General features: G+C 49.1%; 1 protein-coding gene and 1 long non-coding RNA gene across 11 annotated transcripts in view; one reads left to right on the top strand and one right to left on the bottom strand.

Moving 5' to 3' along the window:
• Positions 1-27975, bottom strand: part of ITPR1 (inositol 1,4,5-trisphosphate receptor type 1) — a 319623-nt gene that overhangs the window by 76544 nt on the left and 215104 nt on the right. For all 8 annotated transcript variants that reach the window (XM_067755266.1, XM_067755267.1, XM_067755270.1 and 5 more), the window contains 2 exons: positions 27119-27251; positions 25241-25431 (listed from right to left, as the gene is read on the bottom strand). In XM_067755266.1, the coding sequence (XP_067611367.1) occupies positions 25241-25431; positions 27119-27251 (324 nt within the window). The remainder of the gene's footprint in view (positions 1-25240; positions 25432-27118; positions 27252-27975) is intronic.
• LOC137232682 (uncharacterized) lies at positions 243-16686 on the top strand. 3 transcript variants are annotated; one of them, XR_010947138.1, is made up of 4 exons: positions 243-362; positions 4949-5109; positions 9919-10220; positions 10312-16686. It is a non-coding gene; the product is annotated as an uncharacterized lncRNA (long non-coding RNA). The 3 variants fall into 3 exon arrangements; XR_010947137.1 differs by lacking the exon at positions 9919-10220; XR_010947136.1 differs by having other exon boundaries at positions 9919-16686.

Raw genomic sequence — 27975 nt, 5'->3', positions numbered from 1 at the left:
CCTGAACATGGCTCACAGACCTGTTCATTCCACCTGCTTCCGTCACAATGTGCTCGGAGGACCTGCGGGCGGGAAGGGGGCGCCCTCCTCAGGACTGTTTCCCCAGAAGCGGGTGGGACCTCAGACCAGAGCAGGAGGGGACTCGGCCCTGACCCGCCTCAGGCTCTTCATGGGCACTGGTCTACCTCCCTCCATGGGCGTATTTCAGTGAATCACACCCCAACCTCCACCCCCAAAACCTAGAGCCAAGAGCCATGGAGAGACTGTTTCACTTCTCCAAACTTTTCACTCCACGCCACCCAGCAGGTTTGAGCACCGCCTTCCAAATAAACCTGGTCTAGAGCAGGCAACATTGGTCCCAGGTAAGAGGAAGCAAAACGGGGGGCGGGTGAATGGGAAGTGACTAAAAGGGAACCAAGAGAACTTTCTGGAGTGAAGAAAATGTCTTGATTGGGGTGGAATTCACACAGGTGTGGTAGAGAGAATAATACGCCCCCATCCCTGAAAAGATGTCCAGACCCTAATCCCTGGGACTTGGGAATATGTCACCTTACATGGCAAAGGGGAATAAGGTTGCAGATGGAATTAAGGTTGCTAACCTTAAAATAGGGAGATTATGCTGGATTATTCAGGGGCTAGTGTCATCACAAGCGTTCTTAAAAGCGGAAGAGGAGGGTAGAGTGATATGGTGTGAGAAGGACTCCACTCGGCGTTGCTGGCTTTGAACATGAGGAAGGGGCTATAGCCAAGGGGCCTCTAGAAAGTGGGAAAGGCGGGAAACGGATTCTGCCCCGGAGCCTCCGGAAAGGAATGCAGCCCCGCTGACACCTTGATTTTAGTCTAGTTAAGACTCATGTCGAACTTGTAAGATAAAAAGTCTGGCTGTCTCAAGCCACTAAGATTTTCGTAATTCATTACAGCAGCCAATGAAAACAAATACGATAGGTATACACATCTGTCAAATCTGATCAGAGTGTACACTTAAAATCTCTACGTATTATTGTATGTAAATAAAAAGGAAGAGAAGGGGGAAAACTGCTTTGTTACCCGAAGGCTAGAGAACTTTGTCAAGGCTGTCCAGACAAGGGGCCACCCTCAGAGGCCACCTCCCCCTGCAGAGGGGCCTGCGTCTGCCGCCCTCACGGCCCATCTTTCTTCACCCTCTGCTTATCTCCAAATCGCATGTGATTCCAAAGCCCTCTTCACATAAGCTGTCTCATCAGCGTTTTAGGAGATTGTCAAGACAGATATCACCATTCATAAATCCATCACGTTATGGACAGGAGAGCTGGGGTCAGGAGAGGTCAGCTGACGTGTGGCAGAGCCACGCCCGCTCCCTGCCTCTGCACTCAAGGCCCTGTGCACCGCCTGCCTTCTTAGTGATCACACGGAACACCAGCCCCGGTGATCGGCAGGCAACTCCGAAAAAACGAGGGTGGGTTTGGGGGCAGACACAGCGTCAATGCCAACATCACGGACAACAGGTCCATGTTTGGAGTGGCCTCAGGGAAGGAAGCCAGGGTCGGGCCAGATAAGAAAGTGACCACCTGCAGCGGCTACCTCCATGGAAGCTCTGGGGGACAGAGGTGGGAGGGGACCCAGGTATGGCCACGGTAAGCCAGGCTTAAAAACAATCCCCACAAAACAGAAAAGACGGATCCCAGAATGTTAAAGCTGGAAGCACTCTATTCCAGACACTTCCAGATGTTTTCCCCAGCAGGGAAACCCTGCTTCTCCTCCGTCCCCTAACACCACCTTCCGTAAGGACCCGGATACGAGAGAGATACAGGCAGAACTGCTCAGCCTGAAACACAGCAGGGAGCATGCCCCTCACATCACTGCAGCTCCTCCTTGCAACGCCAGGCTCCACAGGACGTTGTCTGGGAGCGTCCAGCCCTACACATTTCAGAGGAGGAAACTGAGGCCCAGAGGGGGAAACAGACATCTCAAGGCCACACAGAGCCCACGTCTCCTGCCTACTCGAGCCAGTCCCTTTGCCCAGGCCCGGTGGTGGCTGGCTGACACAGCAAGCAGCTCGGATTTCATTCCTGCTCTCGGCTAACTGCCAAGCGGACACAGTTTGCCCTCCTCGGGCTGCGTGAGCTGTATTGGGGACTTAAGAACTGAGGTCTTAGTTTAAAATAATAAGGAGACCACCCTTTCAGATCACTCTTGAAAATAACAAGATATCCCTTAGTTAGCCTGGCAGCCACCCTCTGTGCCCAGCCAAGTCCTTGCAAAGGAACAGAGCGTGATTTATGACAGGTCCACCCGGCTCCTGAAACCAGAGGCGGCCCGAAGTTAGGGACCAGCAGACAACTGGCAGCTCCTCTAAACGACAGGCCGGAAGTGTGCAGGATGGGGTGGGGGGACTCCTTTCTTTAGGTGCAAGAGGTCACACTGTGCAGGATGGGGTGTGGGGAGAAGGATGGGAGCCACGGGCCTTCGCCATGCGCTGGACACACAACAGGGAAGGTGAGCGAATGAGCACCTTATTGAAAAGCCATCTTCCCCAGAATTCAGAGACTTGGGGGAAGGAGGGCAAAGACAGTCTTGGAACCTCGGAACCCAGAGCCAGCCAGCCAGCCTGCACCTGCAGGGACACGGGAGGAGCCCTTTACGAGCATCTCAGATAAAGGAAGTGGCAGCAGCAGGAAGCAGAGGTGGATGTGATCCAGGGCAGGTCTGGCGGGAGAGGGGACGGTATGGGGGGAGCAGTCCCCAGCGCTCCTGGGACAGCTCTGAGACTTTGATCCTTCCCCAAAGGAAAGCATTTCACCCGGCAGCAGTCCACCTTCTAGAAACCCTCACACTGAGCCTTCAGAGACTCCAGAGAATGAGCTTTTCTATCTGACTGCCTGGTACACAGCCCATGACATTCACTCTGCGTGCTCACTTATCTGCTGCAGAATGAACTAAGTTCTCAGGCTAAATGCAAGAATTTGAAAAATGTGACTGCTGAACAGTGCTGAATCCTTGTGCTTCCAGGAGCAGATGAAAATTCCTCCCTGGAGTCTGACTTTTTCTCTTTTTACTCTGCCTCCGGCACACGGGGACCTCGGCCTCGGCCCTGGAGTCTCCAGGACTTGAAGGGATGTCTCCAAACAGACCAACCCATTCCTGTCCAGCTTGTTCAGAGGCTCTGCGGGTGACAGAGTGACAGCAATGGCTACCCAAGTGTGGGGCTTAGCTTGTGGGGCTCTCCTCCTATACCTGTGATTAACTGAGACTTCCATCACTTCCTGGGGACCCCTGATCTGTAAATTACAGTGAACAATAACTGAAGCCTTCTGATTTGCTTGCCACCTACCTAAGTGCTTTGTATGCAGTATCTCATTTAACCCTTCTAACTACCCCATGAGGTAGGGGCTACCACTATCCCCACTTCACAGATGAGGAAACTGAGACTCAAAGAGGTTAAATAACTTGCCAAGTCATACAGCTAGGAAGTGGTGGTGGTGCCCCAGGACTCAAGCCCCACTGGTGTGACACCTCAGCCCATGCTCTCAACGCCCCTGCTTTGTCCAACACCTCTCATCTAAGCAAGAGTGTGTCAAACTCCAAACACCTTTTGGCTTTTTATAATGCACTCCCTACCTGCCAGCCCAGGTCCCTCAGCTGCACAGCAGAGAGTCTCACAGACTCTTCTCACAGGAAAGAACAGCCATGGTAGGAACACATGTGAATGCCCCAACTTTCCTGCAAGGCCTGATGCTCTTGTTAACCTGGGCTCCCAAACAAGGCTCTTTTGCTAGTTGCCGGGGCTGGGAGTTACAGGTTGTTCACCGAACCACTGTCACTCAATGACCACCGTAGGTCTTGAGTCCCTTTCTTAGAAACCCATGACAACAATCAAAACCCAAAGATCATGTACCAGGAACCAGGTGATAAAACACACATGCTTTAGGCACAGGAGCCTGGAGAACTGCAAGTCTGGAAACCTGAATTTTAGCCATTGCTCCTCGATAACCAGCTACGTGAACTTGGGCAACTTGCTTAACTGGATTTGTGCCCTAGGTTCCTTATCTGAAAAACATGACTCTTACCACCTGCCCTGCGTGCATCACATGGAGGGGGTCCATCAAGGGTGCAGTTATGAAACACTATGTGAAACGCACTGTGATTACTACGGGAAGCTACTCAAATGCAGGGTGTATAATCTATCAATACCACTTTCAAAGGAAATCAGTTAGCGGGTAAGATAGGTGGATCGACTAATGTGCCGGGTGTTATGTGATGACCAAAGTCTAGTGTCCCCAAAACATCCAAAGATAAACAAGCCCTGCTCGTACTGGTAGGTCAAGACAGCCTGTAAATTGACAGCAAAAAACACACTGAAGAGCCTTTCCCAGTAACTGTCACAATGAAGGAAGTTAAAAAAAAAATCCAGCTGGAATTCCACTAGTTATAGACGCCATTCAGATTCCATTAGACACAGAGACAAATGTTATTGCTTCCACTTCTCAAAGTGTAATACACCCAAGGCAGAATGGTGTCAGACCCTCCCCCTGGACAGGCCCAAGCCTTTCAACATGAACTGTTTTTCCAATATTTTCAACTACTCTTGACTTCAGGAAAAGTATGATATTTGAAAAGAATCTAATAATTAGTAAAGAGGGCATTAAGAATCAAACACTCCCCTGGTATAAATGATCACTCACTCTAAGGGCATTTTTTTTAGCAAGGTTTGATGGGTTTCAACCAGTAAACATCTGCAAGTCTCAGCTCACCAGTGTCTCTGAGGATGTTGCCAGCTTTAATGAGTTCAGAAATAATATAAACTTTAAACAGAAAAGAAGGAAGTGATGAAGTGAACGAAGTATGGGTTGTAAAGGCACTGACATTTCAACTTCATTTTTCTGAAGAGTTCCTCCCTCATCCAAACTGTAGAGCCATCTCTTGATAACTCAGAAATAAACAGCATGCTTCATCTCCTCTTCCCTGCCAGGGCTGGACGGAGGCCACCGTCTGCTCATCGCTGATTCCCAAGGCCTGAGAGAGGGGCTGGAGGACGACGAAGACCAAATTAATCTGGGCACTGGGCTCCAGGGAAGGGCCTGAGCTCCAAGGTCAATACCAAAGCACTGTATCTTCATGATGCTTTTCAAGGTGAGTTAATTCTGGTTTTAGCAAGCAGCAAAGTCCCACCTGTTGCCTAAGAACCACTTTTCTTCTGAGACCTGAGAGCTTAACACCTCTCCTTACCTGTCCCCCGGGGCCCACAGGAAACAGCACTGGCCAGGAAAGTCTCCCCGATCTGGTAGGCAGGCTGGTCCCCCCTCTCCCGTGTGGATCAGAACATGGACAGCTTCTCACATACTCATCCATGACACCTCAACCAACAAACTGTACTTCCTAAAAAAATTTTTTTTGAAGGTGTTATCTTACAAAGCCCCTGTATGTGTAGGTAAACTGTCAGTAATAACATCTCTAGCAACATTTAAGACTAAAATCACACAGGTTTCAGGGAGGCAGCTCAGCCTTCATTCTAGTAGACCCAGGGACAAGAAGTTAAGGGGACTCCAAATTTTCTCTGGGTTCAATTCTCAAACCTCCTTACAGAAGCCAAAGGCCAGCATATATTGTGGGGTGCACGGGCACAGCCGTCTGTCCCTTCCAACCAAAGGCAGGAAAACAAAGAGCCTCCAGAGAAAAACAATGATGACCAGTAAAATGGGAAACAGAAGCAACCCCAAATGTGCCTGAAGTGATGGGAGATTGCGGCAGGGACCTCCTTGGGAAATTTCTTTAAGTACAAGGAGGTACTATGGTTGCTCTTCAAGCCAACATGAGGTTTATAAAAAAGAAAGGCACTGTGAAGCAGACGAGCCTTTGGTTAGACCTCAGGGATGATTTTTGTTCAAGTACTCAGGGAGGTTTTGGAATCTCGGTCTACAGACATCTACTCAACCAGAGAAGAAGAAAATCAGTATCAGTGAACGTCTGGGGCTGCTGGAGACGCACACTAGTCTCCAAGGGTGCCCTCCAGGACTGGTTCTATGATCTAACGAAAGTGCCTTCTGGTGGTTCAGGTGACACTCTCAGGTCTCGTGTCAGCTTGCCCACAGCCTTGCTGTGGGATCTGTGACAGGGGGACAGAGGCCTTCTCAGTGAGCCTCCAGTGTGTATCATGAGACCTGAAAGGGACGATGCAAGAGGTGCTGCAAAAACTCCATCAGCAAGAAACGCACCCCGGGCATCAGCAAAGGAGGGCTCAGGTGGCTCCCCTGCCCAGAGCCTAGGGGCGACGCGGCTGCTGTCCCTTCCCGCTTCACTTGGGGGTTCCATCCGCGTTATCAAGAAAGAACTGACACAGGAGTCGGAGGATAAGACCTTCGCTCTTTGGTCTTATTTCTATCCTGGGTACCCGAGGGCCAATCAATCAACACTGACGGACATTTTCTGCCCTAAAGTCACCAAGGTTCCCCGGGGCATCCAACTTGAGCTTTATGTCGACGTCAAGATGGATCCTTTGCACACCCATTCTCTGTGTTTGTACGGAGAGCAGCAGGGGTTCAGAGAAAGGGCTCCACGCCCTGCACACTCAGCAAGGTACAAACAGGTGGACAGGGGTGGCTGAGGACCTGGGCAGGTATGCACAGGGCATTTATTGACCTGCAGCCTCGGTTTCCTCATCTGTAACGGAGGAAGGAGGAGGGGAAGTGCTACCCAAGAGGCCTGGAGGATGGAATCAAGAAGGTAACACAGTGCAAGCCCAGCACAGGGCCTGCACCTGGTAGGTGTTCTGTACCAGATACTTTTCCTTCCCCACTCTCAACAAACCGCACTGTGACACGCCTGCTCGACGGATAACGTCCAAAAAGAAATAAATATACCCTGGCCTGTCGGGGGCAAGGACGTTGGCTGGCAAACGCAAAACATCAAGCAAAGCGAGCGCCTTCTGACAGAGGGCTCACCATCACCCGCTGTCCTCTGCTCGATCAGATGACCTCTCAGGTCTCAGTCCTGGTCTGAACCCCAAAGGACACGCTCCAGGACTTTCAGTCCTCCCAACCCAGCAGGTCCATTTCACTGGGTACTGGCCCATCAGGGGGCCCATATGGCTGCAGAGAACATCCTTGGGATCCAAGAGTAAAACGTACAGATGGCCAGACGGATGGAGATGGCGGATAAAATTACACAGCACTCATCTGTGTAAGTGCTGCTTAATAGATTATGGCTCTGACATCAGGAACGTGCATCCAAGTAGGTTACAGCCCGAGCCAACTTGGTGCCCTTTAGAAGCACTGACTAGGGCTTGGCAGGGGCCGTGGAGATCACCTAATTCAGCCTCCCACCTGACGAGAAGCTCAGTACCTGGGTCGAGCAGTGGTCTCATGCCCCGCGCCCCTGCCCCCGCCACCCCCCCCAGTGCTATGCTCCAACCACGCTGGCTTCCTTCAGCTCCTGCCAACCCGTCTGTCTGAACACTCCTGCCCTCTGCTCTTCACGCCACTCGTTCTCTTCTCGTCTGCTAAGTCTGGGCTTAAATGCATCTCCCTGGAGAAGCCTCCTCTGACCACCCTAAGTGGCCTCTCCATGACACTCTTCCCTCTTCACGCTTCTCCCTTATTTAATTGTTAACTGGCTTACGATCCATCTCCCCTGCTAGACTATAACCTCCTCGAGGGCAGGCCGTCTATGATCTCAGTCCGGACTGTGTCACGGCCACCTCATCCAGTGCCCGGCACCCAGCAGGGGCACCACCAATACCTGCTATCTTAATGAACGCACAATAGTCCTGAAGGACGTGCAATCCTGCAAAACTTAAATCGAGTCCAGCTTTGCATCTACGGCAGCTGAAGTTTAACTCAATAACCAGAAGATCCCTGTCCGTGAAAGCTCAAAATCCTGCCAAGCGGGGAAAACGCCGAACGCCAAAGGCCAGCTGAAGGAGGCTGATGTGGCGTTCTCACCTCTCAGAGGCTTATCAGGGTTGTGCCCAGGTCTCTGCGATGGGCTCAGGCTGGCTGGGGATCCTAATCCAACTAGTTCACTGTTAACTACTCTGGCCTGGCTGACACTTGCATTATTAAGGTGGGGCGGGAAGGACAATCATTCGTTGACCTTCCATCTCAGAACCTGGCTCACACCCCTGACTTGATAACTACAAGCTCGGGGCTTGTGTTGCAAGGAGGCTAATGAAAACACATTTTTCAAACACCGTATGGTGAGGGCAACTGAAGCACCCTCCTCCTCCAACAGCAATCTAAATTTTTAAGTCCTGATTTCAAAGGAAAACGAGTGGCTTGAAGATATCAGATGGTTTACAGGACTCTCCCCTTTGGCATCTAGGACATCTTGATGACAAATTTAAAACCCAGGCAAAGGTAACTGGGAGAAACATCAAGAGAGGCTCTGACACTTGCACAGAGGAACTTAGAGGACTCAGGAAATGCACGTGGGCATAGATTTCTCAGTAAGAAGGAGGGTCATGGCAGAGGTGCCGAGGCCAGCTGTGAATGTCACTTAGGTTCTCAGTGCGCAGGGTCCAGGCTTGTGAGTGACACGTCTTTAAGGCCCCCACGGCAGGACTCTAGCCGCTGACAGTTTCTAATGAGAAAGTATTCTCAACCATGAAGTTAGCTCGACTGGAAAAGTTCCAAAGGGGAAGTCCCTCCAGTTACTCAGAACGGGGGGAAATAAAGTTGCCTTCTTGGTCTGGAATCTGGGGATATTTTATGCAGATGGCTCTGACAGAAGTTACTAAGGGGAAGTCAGCTCGCCTTTGATTATTCAAACAGGCTACTGCTATTAAGAATTGCACAACTCTTGGGCAAGGCAGGGGTGGGTTTCGGCTTTGTTTTTTTTAAGCCTATCCTCACGGGAACTACTTATTCTTTTCGAAGAACATTTCATTATAACCTCCCTAACTCACGTCTTTTAAATGTCTCTGCTCTGGTGGGAATGTGACCGACAAGGCAAAGCCATCAGAGCAGCCAGGGTGCAGGTGGACACCCCCGGAGCTGCCACCGGGCTTCTCAGGAGGGCACTTCTGCTTCCCTGCTGAGAACTGGATGCCGCAGCCACTTTTTTTTTAGTGCAGGCTGAGTAATCCCGACCTGCAGCCTTCAGGTAACAGAAGTTGCCCAAGCTCCAGGAATGATCACTGTGGGACAAATGCCTTCCTTTGTTTTCATGTGGTTCCACCTTATAATGTGCTAGATGAGATAAGAGCTGTCACCCCACCCAGGGCAAGAGCACAAGGAGGATTATGGAAATGCCAACAGCCCTCCTTCTCTGGGGCAGAGCGATGGTCTGTCCAACGGGCAGTGGAATCCATCTAGCTCAGGGGCAACCCGAGAGCAAAGGGTAAGCTTCTATCGGATGAGCTTGAAGACTCCCAGGACAGGTCCCTATAATGAAGGGGCTGGTAATAAAGAAAATTATCCTAGGAAAAGAAATAGGTGAGGGCGGGAGGAAAGACACCTCAGGCGAAACCCTTCTGATGTCGTAGAGCTACACGATGGGGCACTCTTAGGGGGAAAAGGAAAATATTCTGTTTCTGGAGACAGCTCCAAGAATACTGAGCTAGGCGTGAGAAACAAGCAAGCTGATAGATTGGAGGGAAAAAAAGAAAGAAAAGAAAAGGTGGGGAGAAGAAGGAGTCAGGGAAGGGGGAGCGAGATGGCTGAGAGACAGGGGAATTAAAGAACACCATGGCAACAAGTCTGTCCACCTACCCTGGCCGCCCACCCACAGCCAGATTCTTTGCTGACGCACTTGAGAACAAGCTGGTTCCTACCAGCTCAGGAAGGTGAGCAAACCCGGAGAGCTCATTAAATCCCTTCTCAGCGACTCTTGTCTGCCTGCAGATAGTGAGCAAGGAGGATATAAATAGAAGTTATATAACATCTCTTTGTTGATTCCTGTGCTTACCAAAAAAAATGCAGCATGACCTTGTTTTTTTTTCTGCAGCGTTTTCTTCAGCCTGCGGGTTGAAGACTTTAAGCCAGTTAGGGATCATCTTAAAGTTTAAAGAGGAGGCTATAGATTTCCACATTAAGGACACTCAGGAGGATCACCCAAGCTCGGAACCCGCAGGATCAAGTCCTGCTCAGGTATATAAAAAAAAAAAAAATCTACTTGCTGTAGAATAAAACTTTAAGGAATCCTGTGGCGTCCTCGGAGGACATTTCTGATGATGCCAGGAGTTGTATTAACACCCAAGAGCAGAGAACCGTGTGAAACCAAATACATGACTTGGGTTTTCAAAGGAGGTCAGAGCACTCAAAATACATACATTTAAAGCCAACTGATGGTTTCTAAATACCTCCAGGAAGATTCAGTTGTCTTTTTCTTTCTCAACAGGCAAGACAGTAAGAGTCCAGTGGAGGGTTTCCCTGGTGGTGCAGTCGTTGGGAGTCCGCCTGCCGGTGCAGGGGACGCGGGTTCGTGCCCCGGTCCGGGAGGGTCCCGCATGCTGCGGAGCGGCTGGGCCCGTGAGCCGTGGCCACTGAGCCTGCGTGTCCGGAGCCTGTGCTCCGCAACGGGAGAGGCCACAACAGTGAGAGGCCCGTGTACCGCAAAAAAAAAAAAAAAAAAAAAATAGGCCTCCTCCTTCGGGAGGCCAACAGAGGTGAGAAGTGCAGAGGGAAACACCAACGGGAGGCCCTGAGATCTATCCCAACCCGGTCAGAGTCTCCAGCGCTGCCGGGGCTCCTGGACAGACTCTGGTTCTGACATCTTCACCGGGAAGTAGCTTTAAAGGAGCGTGTGCTTACAAGCTGTGCTGCTGAACCCCCATTACTCTGCTATCTTGTCTAACCTAGTGATGCCACAAGACTCTTTCAAAAAACTGTTACCATGGGAACTTTTCTCTCTCAAGCATTTTTCAAGAAATGTTACAGGTGCTGCAGAATTCAATGCCCTTGGTCTCAGTAAGCATTTTCTGAGTCTTTGAACGTGTGGCTTCAACCGAGAGGACTTTCAAACCCATGATGCAAGGGTTTTGAACACAAATCTCTTCAAGGGATGGGGTTAATCACACAGGGCATGGGTGCTATGATGGCCCGAGGCCCCACTAGGCACGCAAATTCTGAACCACAGGGCCTTTATCGCAGCCTATCCGCTAAACAGAAGACCCCATAGGGATATAAGCAGCTCAGAGGGTGACCCCAATAAGGGATGCTGTGGCTATCATCCCTACCATGGGATTTCCCTTCTCATCAGAACTGGGAGGTGGTCAACAACACAACAAGGCATCCATCCAGGCAGGGCAAGAGCCACCATCCCCCACTGAACCCCTGGTCCTAGGTCAGCACATCAGCTCATCTCTCAACTGAGCCTTATTAGCCCAAGCCTTCTCCTCTTCTAAATTCCTGTGACGAAAACACCATCGACCTTCTATAATATAAACAGCGCAGATCTGGTAGGAACCAATACATCTTCCTGTCCCGACGTGGCAATGTTGCCAGGTAACAATGTAGAAATACACTCAGAAAACTGTATGTGACAATATACAACCTCCGCTCCGCAGCTGATAACCGAGGGAGTGTTAAAACACCATGTTCTCTGAACACTTGGGCTCTTGGTGCGAAAAGAAAATTAAACGGGATATTTCCTCTTGTAAATATAAGACAGGCATACGACTCACACATGCAGCCACTAACTGCGAACGGTAGAGGGGTTTGCCGCAGCCATCTGCAATGCACCCCAGCTTTCACTCTCCTGCCCCTCCACTCCCCCCCAACATGGATTCCAGAAAACTAAGAGAAACGTAACCAAGCACGAGCCTCTCCTGTGTTAGGGACAAGTTCACCTCAGACCAGAGAAAGGACACCAGTGGCAACTACAGAAAAACTCATACCTTATTATAAAACTGGGCGTGCTTCCATCGTGTGGTTCCTAAGTTGACTTAGAGAATTCACTGCATGACCAAGCAGTGACCACTTGCTTCTCAGATCAAATAACTAGCGCGGCCTACCCGCTCCCAACAATGACGAGGAAGATGCAAAGCCACCACAGTGGATGTAGGGCACTGATTAACTCCCTGGCATTGGACCCATGCAACTTCAAGGCTGTCCAGCACGGTAGAAAGTCAAGAGGTTTTTGAGGGAGATAGACCCGGGTACCGAATCTCAGCTCTGCTAACTGGGTGACTTTGCGTAAGACCTCCCTCGATCTTTTGGGACTCAGTTTTCTTATCCAGAATTGGGGTTATCCCACCTAGCCCAGATCAAGTACACAGCAGCACCATGCGCTGTGCCTGCCCTGCAACGGGCACTTTATAAAGGCAACAAGTCCTTTCCTTTTCCTTCTGCAACACATAAACATTCTTCAACCTGCCCAAGACTCGAATATGGGGAGAATCCAGTGCATGGAGCTTCTTCATGTAAAATGGGCAAAAGATGAGCTCTAATAAGCCTCACATTAACCGAAGTACATATGCTCCTTTAGATGCAAGTGAAAATCAAAACTTCTGGCAATATAATCTAACTTTTCTTAGGAGCCCTAATTCAATGAGCTGCCCTCTGTCTCCACGGAGAGGAAGTTATGCAAGAGACCTTCCTTCCCATTAACTTTCATGGACCTGAGACCCTGGAACCCGCTAGAGGGGAAGCAGCGTGTGTGGCACATATAACTTTTATTTGGCAAATGAGATGCCCAGCCTGAAAGGTAAAGTCCTTCGTGCTTCTCTTCTCCGTCATGCACAGGCCGGTGATGCAACCAAAGCAAAGACACACAAGCCATCTCAGGACTTCTCTGGAAGGCAGACTGCCCTCCACAATGAGCCCACTAACAAAAAGAAGAACAAAGAGAGAGAAGCCACACATTCTGCAGAGGGGCTGAGAGCTCAGGCTCTTCTCTATATTTATTCATTATGTAGAGATCGAGTTACCTTTACCCAACACATGCAGAGACTTCCCTAGGGAACGTGGGGTTGAAACAAACCCTGATACAACTACCAGCTAGCTCTGTGACACTAAGCAAGCAACTTGACCTCTCAGATCCTCTATTTCCCGCTGAGTAGAAAGGGGTCCAGGCGGTACCTGCCTACACAGGACCACCACGCAGAGTAAATGAGATCGTGCAGAGAAAGCACCAGGCCTCGCTCCTGGCACGTGAGCGTTCAGACTCTGGTACTCATTATTATTACCACCAACTATAGTTACTATAAAGAAGAAAAGAAGAAGGAAGAGCTCCATCGAGAATCTCTGGCATCACAAGGAGATTCCTCCAAATTGACATTATATATTTCCCTTGGGTTCAGATAAACTTAACTCCTTCTCTCACCTAAAGAAAGTGCCTCTTTAAAATTGTGATAACCGTTCACAACACATTTCACATCCTCATGTTTATATTGGGAAAAGAACAAGATGACGAACGTAACATGGTGGCGACATACGGTCCAGACTTTGATTCATTCAGGGAACATTTATTGAGCACCCACCATGGTCCAGGTGCTGGGAAGTAAGACTGAGACTTGACCCTGGGAGAAATTACACTCTTGGGTGGGGGGAGGAGAGGAAGACATACAACCAAAAAGAAACTGTGAGCAATGACTACGTATTAGGCACCATTCTGAGCTGCTGTGTGCTTTCCATATATTATCTCATTTAATCCCCAGAGGAACCCTACAGAGCAGGATTCTCTACGTGTATTTGCTACGTACAGATTGACTTCCCTTCATCCAACACATGCAGAGACTTCTCTGGGGAGCCTGGGGGTGAGACTTGATCTCTGCCTCCTCGGGTCTTACAATGAGCCTCCATTTCAGGAGTGGTGATTGCTGAGTAAATGAACTGCCCAGACAAAGAGACCACTACTTCTGCCTCAGGGGATCAACAAGTTTCCAGAGCAGGAGGCAATTTAAACAGAGCTCAGGGAGCGTGCCAGGCAAAGGGAAAGAGGCACGTCCCACACGGAGCAGAGGCATCTGAGTACACGGCCAGGGCCGGGCAAACGAGCAGGTTGCAGCCACAGGACAATGAACGTGGGGGTGAGCGTGGGAACCCAGGCAGGGCCAGGCACGTGGGCACCAGTGGATCGCAGCAACAGGGCAGTGGATTTGATCTTCCGCAGAAGGCTGTTAGGACAGGGAATGAGGTGGTCCGGCCTTCATCTGGCGGGGTGGGGTGGGCATCACTGACAGCAGTATGGAAGAGAGAAATGTCCGGAGGCAGGGAGGCCTTGAAGAGCCCATCTCAGGCTCAGAACTCAGATGGCCCGTTCTGGCAGATGGTATAGGATGCTGGTCAGGGGCAGGAATTCTGAAGCCAGAGCGCCTCGTTTCCCACCCCAGCTCCCCCAGCCCCAGCCGGGTCACTTTGGGCACGTCATGTAGCCTCCAGGTGTCAACTGTCTGGCTCATTACAAGTCTGAACTAAGTCCTGACTATTAGAATACTGGGAGGTAGAGGAGACGCAGAATGAGTTCCTGATGAAAATCAAGAGGGAGGAGTTGATGACATCAAGGTTTCCAGCTCGGGTGACTGCACAGGTGGCGGTGGGAAGTCCACTGACCTAGATACAGAACACAAGAAGGCCAATGCGGTGGAGGACTGGAGGTGATGGGCACGCCTGGGGTCACGTGAACTGAGAGTTAACGCGGGTGGAGATGCCCAACAGGGATCTGCGCAGAAATCTGGAGATGATCACAGAGGTAGGGCCAGGAGCTGTTGGCATAAATGGTAGCTGGGAACCATGGGGATGGGTGAGGTCACCCAGGGAGCTTGGAGAAAAAGACGACAAATAGGCTGGAGACCAGGCGCCAGCATCTCACATATTTGAAGGTGAACTGTATGTGTGCCAAGGAGTCCCTTGTTCACCACAAGGAAAACCTCCAGAGGAAGCACAGAAATAGCACAGCGTCAGGCCATCAGGAAGTGACTGACGTAAAGTGTGGCACCCTGGGGTGGACGGTCAGACAGGGCTTCCAGATGAAAACTCTGGACTCCTGAGCCGTGTATACAGATCCCCTCGGGAAGGAGCTGCCCGAGGCTGCCTTCCAAATCTGCGTTAAAAAGTGCCAAGCAGGGCGATGGAATACATTCCCGCAGAGGCAGTAAAGGGAAAGGGGAGATCACCCCCCCAATCAAGAAAGGAAAGAAAAAGTAGAGGCCTCTCGTTCCCTGAATTTCCATTTATAAGCGGAGTAAGTGGCCAGACTCTCAGGGGACTTAGGGTATTAGTCATCTGGTGAATATTTACCACAAACCTATCACTGCTCTCTACCGGGGGTGAAGAAGACAGAACAGAGGGATTAAGACTCGGTTCTTTTCCTTAAGCAGCTTCATATCTCGACAGCAAAGATTCAACAAACACAGGGGCTGGCAGAGGTTTTCCATAAAGGTCCAAATGGTAAATATTCTAGGATTTGCCGGCCGTTCGGTCTGCGGTACAACCCCTCAGCTCTGCCCCAGCAGCGTGAGAACAGCCAAAGGCAACACTAAAGGTTATTGTAAGGCTGGCTGTGTTCCAGTAAAACTTTATTTACAAAAGCAGGCGTCGGGCTGGATTCGACCCACTGGCCATAGTTTGCCAATCCCTGGACCAAGGTATCATAAGCCAACAGAGGAGAATCTGGGGTCAGCTTAGAAGTTCATAAGAGGCACTCCATCCTCAGAAGTCACTAAGGAAAGTTAGGAAGAACACGGACCTCTTGCTAGAGCTGAAGGAAGAGAAAGAAAGAAGGACCATTTAGACTTGTGGATTTAATAGGATACAATGAAGGCACAGTGACAACAATCTTCCAGTCTTCTCTGACATTTTTTTTTGTTCCTCAGTCAAATTTTGGAGTTCATGGAAAACCCAAGGTTTCCTCTGAAGATATCTCTTCTTAGAAACTAATTCCTGCTTATGGGTTTTCTAGGAAGCAAGAAGATGAACACTTTGCATCCAAAGATCTCCCCCCAACTCCCTAACGACTGCAGTCCTGTTAGGGAAGGCCAGAAGAGCACATGTATGGAACCGTCCACTTCTGCCTACAGTGTTGGCTTTGCTACTCAGGAAAGAAGAAAAGTAACATTGGGTCTCCAGGTCCTCTACAGGCACGAGCCGGTGGGCACATCTTCCCCTCGGACCACCGCAACAGGACTGTGCTTCTCAAACCCAAGTGACAAAGAACACGCTGACCATCTTTGCAGTCATGTTCTGTCCTCAACTGCAGTAGGTCCGTGCATCATCCAGGGCTCCCATCACTTGGACAGCTGGGGGCGTTCATTCAAGTCTTATATTCCCAACAATGGGAACGACTTTTGGATTTTGAGTCTTCACTGCAAAACCTTGGTCTAGACCCATAATCCTAAAAGACTCTTGTTCAGTGACACACCAGTTTCCTGGGGATGGAGAGGAAGGGCCTATGTCCAAGGATGACTTAGACCAAAAAGTAAGAATAAAAATAAAAATACAGAGAAGGAAAGAAAAAGTCCTGGGTCAGGGAGCAGGTAACGACTGCCTGTTGCTTTCTGCTTCGCCCAGAATGTCCGTAAAAAACCAGTACCCGAAGCAATGAAGCCTCCCACCCTCCTGGACCTCTGATATTAGCTCAAATACAGAAAGAGTGAGAGGGACTTAGGTGAACAGTGTGTGAAAACAACATACGACAGCACACCCCCCAGGCCCACTGGATCATCAACCACTAGACAGGAGCAAATTATCAGAAGTTGGATTTTTGACGGAGAACAAATTGAAGAAAACAAAGCTCATTTTTAAATAATAAAGACTGTGTTAACACAAAAAATCACCACCTCGTTTTGAGATCCTTCTGTGACCTGGGTACCGAGTGAGGCACTTTCGGTGAATCACCCTGTCTGACCATCCCAGGAGCCCTGTGAGGTGGGGATGGACACCGTCCTGCTCCCCAGGCAGGAGCTGGCCTGGGGGGTCAAGGACTTTCCCTGAGCCCTGGGGTGGGAGGTGAGAGGCAGGGCTGGAGGCCTTCGTCCCTCCATCAAACCAGCCCCAGGGCAGCGGCTCATTCCTGCAGCCACGCCCTGTACCCCCCCTCCTCCATGTGACCCTGTTTCATCCTCTCAATAACTGCATAAGGAAGGGACTCAGGCTTCCTAACTCGTGGTTTACAGATGAGAAAACTGACTTTCAGAGCATCCTGAGAAAGTCCAAGGTCACCCCGATGGCAGGGGCAGGGCCGGAATTGTAGCCCAGGTGCTTCCACTCTAGAGGCCAAGCTCCCTCCCCTGCCACGCCTGCCCTTCTGGGCAGTGTCCCCCGAAGTCCCTGACCCCACGCTACCCGTTCTCCAAGGAGGGCCAACTGGCAGCGCCTGCAGCCCTCCTCCCTGAACCAAGCCGGGCAGCTTCGCCGTCCAGACCCCTGGTGGCTTCAGCCAAAGGGCACAGGGGGCGGGGCCACCAGCCTTCCTCTTATTGTCATGGCAATGGCTCCCACACCCCCCAGGCTGGGGAGAAAGCAGTCTCCTGACTCCACTGCTGGCCGTGCTCTTCTCCCACATGGATAAAACCCGAGGTCAGAAAACACCGCTCCCGAGTGACTCATTTCTGACTTGGCTGCCAAACACAACACCCTTTTACGTAACTCGCTTGCACACCAGTCTCCTCGTCCTCCGCCTCGGGGTAGCTGTCCTGTCAAACCAAGGCTGATCTGCCTCACCAGCTGGCCTCCCACCTCCCGCCAAGGCAAAGCAAAGCGCCCTGCCTGCCCCCCATCTCCGCTCACTGGGGTCGGGGTGGCCTCCAGTCCAGCGTGCTCCCCGCTCAGTGCCTTCTTGCGGCGACTTCTTCTGGAAGGGGTGGGAGATGTCCTATCGAATATTGGCTCTTGGGCTGCTGTCTTAAGCCAACCACAAAAAATAAGTGTGTGGCAAGGGAAAGGCCCCTGGACGAGGGACCTCTCTCTCTCTCAGCTGAATCCGCAGCCAGCTTCCTGACAGAGCACTTCTCACTTTTTCCAACTCGAGCTGTGTACGTGCGGAAAAGAAAATCCTTTCTGGGTGTGTCTGTAGGCTAGACTTGGCATGGGAAGAGCCGTGGGCAGCCATTTGATACATACAACTCACTGGGCTTCTGCAACCGGAAGCAATTAATCCACAAAAAATGTTCTTTTTCGATCTTTTCCCTACATTTGCTGTGAGGTTCTCTATGGTCGTGACAGCACGTACAGCCCCAAACATCTGTATGTGCTTAAAAAAGAAACCTAACACTGGGTATGTTCAAAGATACATTCTACTCCTCCCCTTCCCCCAGGTGAGAGCAGTCTCTGTCCTCCCGAAGCGAAGAGGAAGTGGAAGAACCTCCCCCGGGTGCTGGTGGGGACATGTCAGGAGGAAGAAACACAGAAATTGGCAAGGACACGAAGGACGGATATGCAAGTGGCATGAGGCTCGCTGAGCCCTGCGTTGCCAAAAATTAATTCAGAAGCAAATGCTTATTTGATAGTTTCCCACTTGCTACAAAACATCAAGCGGAAAGACTTCTTCTGGGGGCTGGCAGGAAGTGGGTGGCATGAGAGAGGGCAGAGAGAAGGCAGGAGTTACTCTTTTTTTTTTTTAATAGATCTTTACTGGAGTATAATTGCTTCACAATACTGTGTTAGTTACTGTTGCACAAGAAAGAGAATCAGCCCTATGCCACATGTTCCCATATCCCCTTCCTCATGAGCCTCCCTCCCACCCTCCCTATCTCACCCCACTAGGTCATCACGAAGCACCGAGCTGATCTCCCCGTGCTATGCGGCTGCTTCCCACCAGCCAACTATTTTACATTCGGTAGTGTGTATATGTCCATGCTACTCTCACTTCGCCCCAGCTTCGCCCTCCCACCCCATGTGATCAAGTCCATTCTCTTCGTCTACCTCTTTATTCCTGCCCTGCAACTAGGTTCCTCGGTACCAATTTTTTTTTTTTAGATTTCCTACATATGCATTAGCATACGGTATTTGTTTTTCTCTTTCTGACTTATTTCACTCTGTATGACAGACTCTAGGTCCATCCACCTCACTAAAAATAACTCAATTTCATTTCTTTTTATGGCTGAGTAACATTCCATTGTATACATGTGCCACATCTTCTTTATCCATTCATCTGTCGATGGACATTTAGGTTGGTTCCATGCAATCCCTATCAAACTACCAATGGCATTCTTCACAGAATTAGAACAAAAAATTTTACAATTCATATGGAAACAGAAAAGATGCCAAATAGCCAAAGCAATCTTGAAAAATAAAAACGGAGTTAGAGGAATCAGGTTCCCTGACTTCAAACTATACCACAAAGCTACAGTAATCAAGACAGTATGGTACTGGCACAGAAACAGAAATATTGATCAATGGTACAGGATAGAATGCCCAGAGATAAACCCACACACATATGGGCACCTAATTTACAACAAAGGAGGCAAGAACATACAATGGAGAAGACAGCCTCTTCAAAAAGTGGTGCTGGGAAAACTGGACAGCTACATGTAAAAGAAGGAGTTACTCTTAAAGAGAAGCTCGGTCCCATGGCTCAACGATGTCACCCATTCCTGGAGAACCCCAGGGTAGTGGTACCATCTCCTTGCTCCTATAAGCAGAGGGTTCACCATGAAGCCTGAGCCACTCTGACAGCACCCAGGTAGGAGAAGTTTTGGAGGCAGTATCTATCTTCAGAGAAGCCAGGGCAGGGACAGAAGATATGGGAAGACTTGGAGTCCACTATGCCAGGCCAGGAACTATCCCCAATTCAGCTTCCAGGCATTTCAGGGCTTAAGTGATGGTGTGACAGATTACAAGGTTTCAGAGTAAGGTCAATTCTCCATGTGAGGGTTCCTAGCGAGCATTGTAGGTCCTTAGTTTTGGACTGCTACAAATGGAATCCCTCTGAGGTCTGGATAATGAAGTTTAGAACTTCTGAAGAACTCTGGTCCCCAGTGACCTTACCCTCAGTACAAGGGTGAATTTTCACACACCATCAGAAGGGGAAGGACAGGAGTTGACACTTTTGCAAAAATGGGATTGAACTTCCAGAGAGAACTGAGCTCCTCCATTGCAGAGACAATAGTGTCTCCCTTTCTTGCCCAACTCAGGGGCTTGACCGACCCATGGCAGGTGCTCAATCAACGATAACAAGGGTGTGGGGGAGCCAGCCTCCCTCTCTCCTTAGTGCACAAGCTCTACCCACAGCAAGAGGTGCCCCTCCTCTCCCCTCCCTCTGGAGCCGAGCCGGTCTCACGACTGGCTTTGACCGGTAGAACATGGCAGAAGTGTTGTACCATGGATTCCAAGCCCAGGCCTTAAAACGACTGGTAGCTCCCACATCCTACTCCCCAAAACGCTGCTTCTCAGAACCTAGCCACCACGCTCTAAGAAGCCCAGACCACACAGAGAAGCCACATGGAGGAGAATCAAGGGCACAGTCCCCGCTCAGCAGCCAGCTGGGAGCTAGCACCAGTGCTACAGCCATACAAGTGGCCATCTTGGCCGTCCCAGCCCAATCAAGGCCCTGATGACTGCAGCCCCAGCCAGGATCACACACAGCAGAACTACTTACTGCTTGTATGATGAGGGGCGAGTTCCGTAACTATTCTGGGCTTTAGTCTCATCTGAAAAATGAGATAATCATGGCACCTACCTCTTAGGGAGACTGTAAGAATTAAATGAGATGATACGTGAGAAACCCGTAAGCATAGTTCCTGGTCCACAGTAAGCCCTTAATAAATGCTGGTTATCGTCATCATCATTACGGTTTTTACTTTCATTTTTTAATGATCATACAGTAAAACTGACGTTTTGGTGCGCAGTTCTACAAATTTTCACACATGTATAGATTTGTGTGTCCAAAGCAGGACACACAACAGTGGCATCACCCAAAAAACTCCTTTGTGCTATTCCCTTATGGTCGGATTCTCCCCTCAGCCCTATGCTGGAAAACACTGATCTGTTCTCCATCCCTACAGCCTTGTCCTTTGAGAATGTCATATAAACAGAAGCACCCAGGGCATCGCTTTCTGAAACTGGCTTCTTTCACTCAGCGTAATGCCTCTGAGGTGCAGCCACGTCATCGCATTTATCAATAGTTCATTCCCTTTTATTGTTGAGTAGGATGCTGTTGCATGGACGTCCCACAGACTATGCAATCACCGTACTTTAAATAATTATTTTCACAAGCCAGGGAAGAAAGACTTCAGAAATGGAGCCAGCCAGCCATCACTACTGGATTCTGAGTATTTCTGGAAAAACATCTAATAATCTCTAAAAAGTCCTGATTCAAAGAGGTAAGGAACCCAGGAGTCCACACGCATGTATGTCTCATGATAGATACACACAGGAACAGAAACCCAGGGATGACTTCCCGAATCCCACACAAAACTGGGTTGGAAAGCATGTCTCACTCCCCTTCCTCTCCACGTGAAGCCTGCTGCACATCTTGGGAGGAGGCGCTAGTAAAGCTAAGGGCTCTTCTGCAGCTGTCTCCTTGGAGAACCAGCACACAGCCCTGGAACTGTGCAGTGCTGCATGCCCCACAGTGACTGCCTTTTCTACCACCTGTCCCTGAGAAACAGGAGTCCAGGGGAGCCCACCTGGATTCCCTTCCTGGGACTGGGACACATCACGGTGAACAGGAAGGACGGCGGGCAGTGCGCTCCAGCTGGGACCCACCCCGCCTGTAATGGCCGACGGCCTTCGGCGACCATTAGCAGTCACAACTGCAGCCTTCACCCGACTCACGCTAACTTCCCAGCTGCTCTTTTAGTACTCTGAACCGGCTTCTCTAAAGCAAAACAAAACTGAATCACACTCCCCCTGGGACTGCAGGGTGTCTGTGCTTAGGTGGCCCCAGACAACTTGAATTCCACATCATTTTCTCTGGAGAAAGAGGAGCTCAGGGCCAAGTCAGCTGCAGGCTAGAATGAATTTTCCTGGAACCGCAGGGTTTTAACGAGGCAGTGGGTGAAATCCTCCCAGCAACCCCTGAAATCACAGGAGGAGAGAGAGATGGGGCACGGGCAGAGCCAGCACATGCTCCCTGCTGTGCCCTCCCAAGCTGGCAGGGGGCTCACAGGCCACCCTATCCAGGCCCACCCAGCCGTGAGCACACTGGCTCTTCCAACAGACAGCAGCTCCGCTCGCCGAGAGGCTGGGCCTGGAGCTCCACCGAGGCATTTCATCTGGAGCCTGAGCATATGAGTAATAAATGTGTGAAAACATGAAACTAATATTCGTAATTACTTTACAAGATAAAGAACTTGAAGGAAAAACAGCTTCTGTGTGCCTTGCCATCACCATCAGGGGTACACTGTGAAAAACACAGCATCTCGCCAGAAACTCAGACTGCGTCGTGCCAGCCAGGCTCAGCGCCGGCAGCCCTCAGTCTCCTCGAGCCCTCCCCGGGCTTCATTATTCCTTAATTAACGGTGTCTTCTTGTGTCCAGTCATCCAGACTCGGTAAAGCCTCCCGGGGCCAAGTGGGGGGCCCTCTGACCTTCTGGCTTCTGGCATCCAATCGGGCGACACTTTGGCCAACATGCATTAACTGTAAATGGGTCCAAGGCACCAGCCTTGAGGAGGGAGCGAGCGTTGGAGAGTCTCCATTCATGACGTCCTGTCCCCACCAGGCTCAGGATACTTTTCCTCCTTTATTGAAGTATAGCTTTTGTAGAGTAAAGCACACCAATTCTAACTGTATGGCTCCCAGAGATTGAAACAGATTTATACCCACGTAACTGCCAACACGTAGCCCATCGTTTCCAACACCCCAAAAGGCCTCCTATGCCCCTCCTAGAAAACATCCTGCCCTGTGAGCACGCCTTCCACTCTTGTGCCTCTGGGCCTTCTCGCCCTGCGGCATGGTCCAGCCTCCCCACCCCCCAGCTCTGTGCACAACTTTCTGACCCACACCCATCCTTCAAAACCCATGTCATCAAAAAACCTTTCACTGACTCTTCACGTGGCTGCCGTTACTTCTCCCTTGGGGGGTCCGCAGTATCTTTCCTACCTCTTGGATGGCACTACACATCATTCTTGAGACACAGCTTCCTATGTGCATGTATACTAAGTCTTATACCCTTGCTTCATTTTTAATTTCTTGAAGACTGGGATTAGCAAATTAGCAACTTTTTTTTTTTTTTTTTAAATTGAGGAGGGGAAGGAATAACCTAAGGTTTCTAACTTATTTGGCCAGTAGGGAAAAAACCCCAACCACTATCAACACCACTTCATTCAAGAAAAGATATCAGAGATTAAAAAAAAAAAAAAATTGGACAGGCTATAACCTCAGAATAAAATGGTCAGATGGTCCTTCAAACTGATACATTTGGTTTATGAAACACTGACCACATCACCCTGGTTTCCACACTTGGCTGTGCCTGGAGAAAATTCTCATAGACCGACCGGCCCCAGTGTCTGGAAACCACTGCCCTGAAGTCCCTAGTTCAGTGTCATGTACACAGCAAGTGCTCAATTAATGTTTAGTTTGACTGATCTAGTCCCTGGGAATCACATGGTTCAGAGACCAGGAGAGTTTCAGCCCTGCTTCCATGACAGCGCACATACCCAGACAGCAGGACCACGGCAGTGGGCGAGCGAATCCTTGTGAACAGAGGACCTGCAGGACCCATCCACGCGCACACGCATGGTCAGACTCACGCGGGACAAAATCAAACGGCAGCCCACATGTTACAGGTCACAGATGCCCGTGTGACAGTTCAGTCGTGCAGCGGACTCTCCCACCAGCACAAATCTCAACTGAGGGCAGCGCACATAAGAACGTCAGAAGTGTGTGTTGGGGTACTTGGGCTGGAGGCCGAAGAGACAGGGCCGCCGCAGTTGCCATGGGTGGGGAGGGCACAGGGCGCCTAGCTGCAGGAGCGAGTGGGGCTGAAACCCAGGTGCCCAGGAGAAGAAATGCCCTTTTTAAATTTGCACAAAGAAACAAAACTTCATTAATCCAGATTCTGAAATTAAATTCAAGACCAAGAATATATGGTCAGGGCTTCCCTGGTGGCGCAGTGGTTGAGGGCCCGCCTGCCAATGCAGGGGTCGCGGGTTCAAGTCCTGGTTCGGGAGGATCCCACATGCCGTGGAGCAGCTGGGCCCGTGTACCACGGCTGCTGAGCCTGCGCTCTGGAGCCCATGAGCCGCAGCTGCTGAGCCCGTGTGCTACAAATGCTGAAGCCTGCACACCTGGAGCCCGTGCTCTGCAACAGGGGAGGGCACCGTGGTGAGAGGCCCGCGCACCGCGGCGAGGACTGGCCCCCACTCGCCGCAGCTGGAGAGGGCCCATGAGCAGCAACGAAGACCCCACACAGCCAAAAATAAATAAATAAAATAAACTTATTTTTTTTAAAAAAGAAATAATACATTTAATTAGGGGACCAAACATCCCAGTGTACACCTGCTGACCTAGCATAATAATTAATGGCATAAAAAAAAAGAATATATAGTCAAGTCAAATATATACATAAGGGTGAACTTTATGATATATGAATTATATCTCAATTAAAAGCTGTTATCAAAATGTGTGTGTGTGTGTGTGTGTGTGTGTGTGTGTATGTATACACACACACACACAGCTAAGTAAACCCTTATTCAGAGCCAACAAAGAATGAAGAATGCATGAAGGGAGTATCCAAAGTATTTTAAAATATTTAAAGGAATCTTTTTAACTGCCGTGTCCATGTGAAAATTATGTATATATTATTAAAATTCATTAAAATTGCTTCTTTAAGGACTTCTACTCAGAATTCTACTTCCTATTATTATTTTAAAATATGCATCATAACAAGCCAACAAAAAGTCATCTATTTACCTTTGACTAAGCTAGCCTGGCTTTCCCCTATTAGCTCCTATTAGTTCACACTGGTTCAGTTTTATTGAGCTTTTCAGTTAAAAGAAAGAGAAATATATAGTTTGCAAGAGCTGCAAGGTCCACAGATGTAACAAATCTAAATAGCACACAGTCCAAACCCCTCTGGTCATCAGGTGACGGGATCCTCTATGATCCTGGATAAAAGCTGTAAACATAATTCACGCAATCATTCATGAACAAACATTCACGGATTATCTATTACGCTCCAAATCCTGGGCCAGGTTTCTTCACATATCCTCAGCATTTTATCAGTTTTTGAATGTAACTCACGTTTTAGAACCAAGTCTGAATTAGGACAGGATGAACACAGCAAGATAGCAAAAGAATTCGCTTTTCAGAACAATACGATTTTGTGCCCTAAAAATGAGCTGTCTCTCGTACAGGAGTCTCAGCACCGCCCAGTACCTGGTGCCCGGAACAAATCCTCCTCCTGTTCAGCAAGGACGCCCCATGAGCAGCAAAGCTGCCTTCTTACCTGTATGGTGGTGTTGCCTCCTTCCAGCAGGGCGATGGCCAGGAGAATGCTTTCATGGAACACTCGATCGCTGGATGCGTTCATTATGAGGTCGATGACTAGATTGGAGGCCCCCTCCTTGTCAAGATGGCACTGAACCTCAGCCAGGCTCATCTCCCCCCTGCTCATGGAGCTGGACCCGGAACCTCCCCCTAGGAAGATGGAACATTGCTCTTATCAACCACAATCAGAGCAGTTAACATTTATTGCATACTTACCGCGTACCAACACTTTGTGCACTCAACACTTTAGTGACGCTATCTTAACAAGCACAAAGGAAGGTACTCGTTATTAGCACAGAGATTAAGTCACTTGTCCAAGGACACCCAGTGCAGCTTGTAAGTAACAGAGGGAGCGGAGAGCAGGGGGTAGGGGAGTGAACCAAACAAAGTTCATCTCCTCACTGAGCTTCAGATGAGAATAATACACTTAGGAAGAGATGGCCTGTGCCATTTAGTGGAACAGATTCCAATCGTGTTGAGAAAGTGCCTATTTAAGAACTTGCACTATTATTGGCAAAACCCGAAATATTAATGTTCATGGGGAAATGGGGTGATTAAAAAAAACCACAAAAAACCCCAGAAAACCATCTATCAGCCCCTCCCTTCAGAGTTCAATTCAAATGCCACATCCTTCACATTGCTTTCCTTGACCTTCTAGAATCTATTGCATTTCTAGTACAAGGTAGACGCTGGCTGTCACATCTTCTCTCCAACAGCTTCTTAAAGCAGAACCTGTCTCTGATGCATTTCCAAACCCCCCTCCTGATATCGCTCCAGAGCCTCACATGTTTGTTGAATGACTGCACTTCGGCAAGTGAAGAGAAATAGTTTTGAGATGTTGTGGGAAGAACTTCTGCTTGACAATCACTGGGAACGTTTGGATGAGAAGCTAAGGTCTGTCTCTGGGGTGCTCTGCGGGCAGATCCGCTCTACACTTTCATTTGGCGAGAAGCCCAAGATCCCTCCCCAGAGATTGCCAGAATTACGTTACTAACCACTGAGTATTTCTGTGCCACCAGCAGAGTCCACCAAGGACTGAAGTGCTCAAGGGTCATCACCATAGCCTGGGAATCAGGCAACTCACATTTGTGCTTTGAGCACGGAACTACTGGCCCCTCTTAAAACCAACACCATCGCTCACAGTTGAATTCAACAGTTTTGGTAGCCTTTACCTGTAATTGTGCTTACAATGTTTTGGGACTCCTTTCAGGATGTGTTTTTAAGCAATTCTTTACTGGTTTTTTTTTTTTTTTTTCTTTTGCAGAAACCTAAGACTTTGGGGAGGCACAAAGTTTGGGCATTAGAATTAGATTTAATTAATTTAAAGCAGCTTTACATTACAGACCAGTCACTAACAAGCTCCCCTTTCCTCTGTTCAACAGGGATGACAGCAGTCCCTACCAGATAGTAACTCGGAGGAGAAAAGGAGATAAAGAAGGCAAAATGCTTGGGAAAGCCTTCGGCTCAGTAAGTGTATAATAAATGGTGGCTTTCGCCTCCTCACTGCCAACAGCATACTCATTTTACGGGAAAACATGAGTCCTCGTGGCCACGAGAAAATGTGCGATAAAGTCAAGTTCATTGAGTCATTCAAGTCTCACCAAGAGGGCTGCTGCATGGGAAAAAGGGGCAAAACACTCAGCCAATATCTAATTGCAGGGAAACATTTTTAGACACCAATTTGATGGTAGACCAGAGACAAAACAAGCTGCTAAAATAATACACTTGCAACCCAAATGCATCTGTTAGAGGTCCAACCTGCTAATCAGAAACACGCAGCTCTTGCGTGGCACACTCAGTTCACACGTGCAGCTAATTAGCACCCCACGTGGCCTACCTCCTCCCCCGGGCTTGCCGGGTCCTCCTGGTGACAGCGGGCCATTGCCAAAGCTGGTAAGGCTCTCTCTTCTTCCTGAAGGTCTGATGTTTCCATAGTAACGGTTGACCAAAATCTGCCTGAGGGCCTCACCCTTAATTCAAACAGGATAATGAAATCAGGTTCTGAATTTAATGCATGACTGAGCTACTAATATTAAAAAAAAACAACACAGAGGTACTCAGTTATAACTGGCTCAGTCTCACTCAGTGAAAAAATAAATTATTAATAAGAGCATTTGGAAACTCTGAAGTTAACTTCTTCAGTGTTTTCTCAGGAAACCACATCATAAAAAAGCATCAATCTAAAATATTAAATATCTGAAAGTACTCTCTCACACGGTGATAAAGACAGAACATTAATCTCGGAGGGTAACTAAGAGTAACAAAAAACAAAACAAAACAAGAGAAAATCCCTTTGGGATAAGCCAATAAAATTCAGACAAATTGAAAAATTCACAGGTCATCTTCCCCACAGCAATATGAAAATGTTACTCCAACCAGAGCATTCATCCCAAGGTCCAAAGAAAATCTCAACCTATCAGAGTAATAGAGTAAATAAAACAATAAGCTGAAAGTAAGCCTTTCTTACAGAAATAGTCAATGGGCCACATAGTGAAGAAAAAATAATGCAACAGAAAATAAATTTCTGGCAGAGATCAGATATGTCAATCAAAAAATAGGTAGCATGGATAAAGTGACATTTGGGATTTGCTTTGAAGTAATATGGGAGGAGGGTACTAGCTGGGTATAAATGAGACAAGAGTGGGCATGAGTTGATAGTCACCGAAGCTGAGTTATGAATGAGGGTTCTTGAAA

Source organism: Pseudorca crassidens, chromosome 10 (genome assembly GCF_039906515.1).
Source record: "Pseudorca crassidens isolate mPseCra1 chromosome 10, mPseCra1.hap1, whole genome shotgun sequence".
Taxonomy (NCBI): domain Eukaryota; kingdom Metazoa; phylum Chordata; class Mammalia; order Artiodactyla; family Delphinidae; genus Pseudorca; species Pseudorca crassidens.
This window is presented reverse-complemented; position numbering and strand designations above follow the sequence as displayed.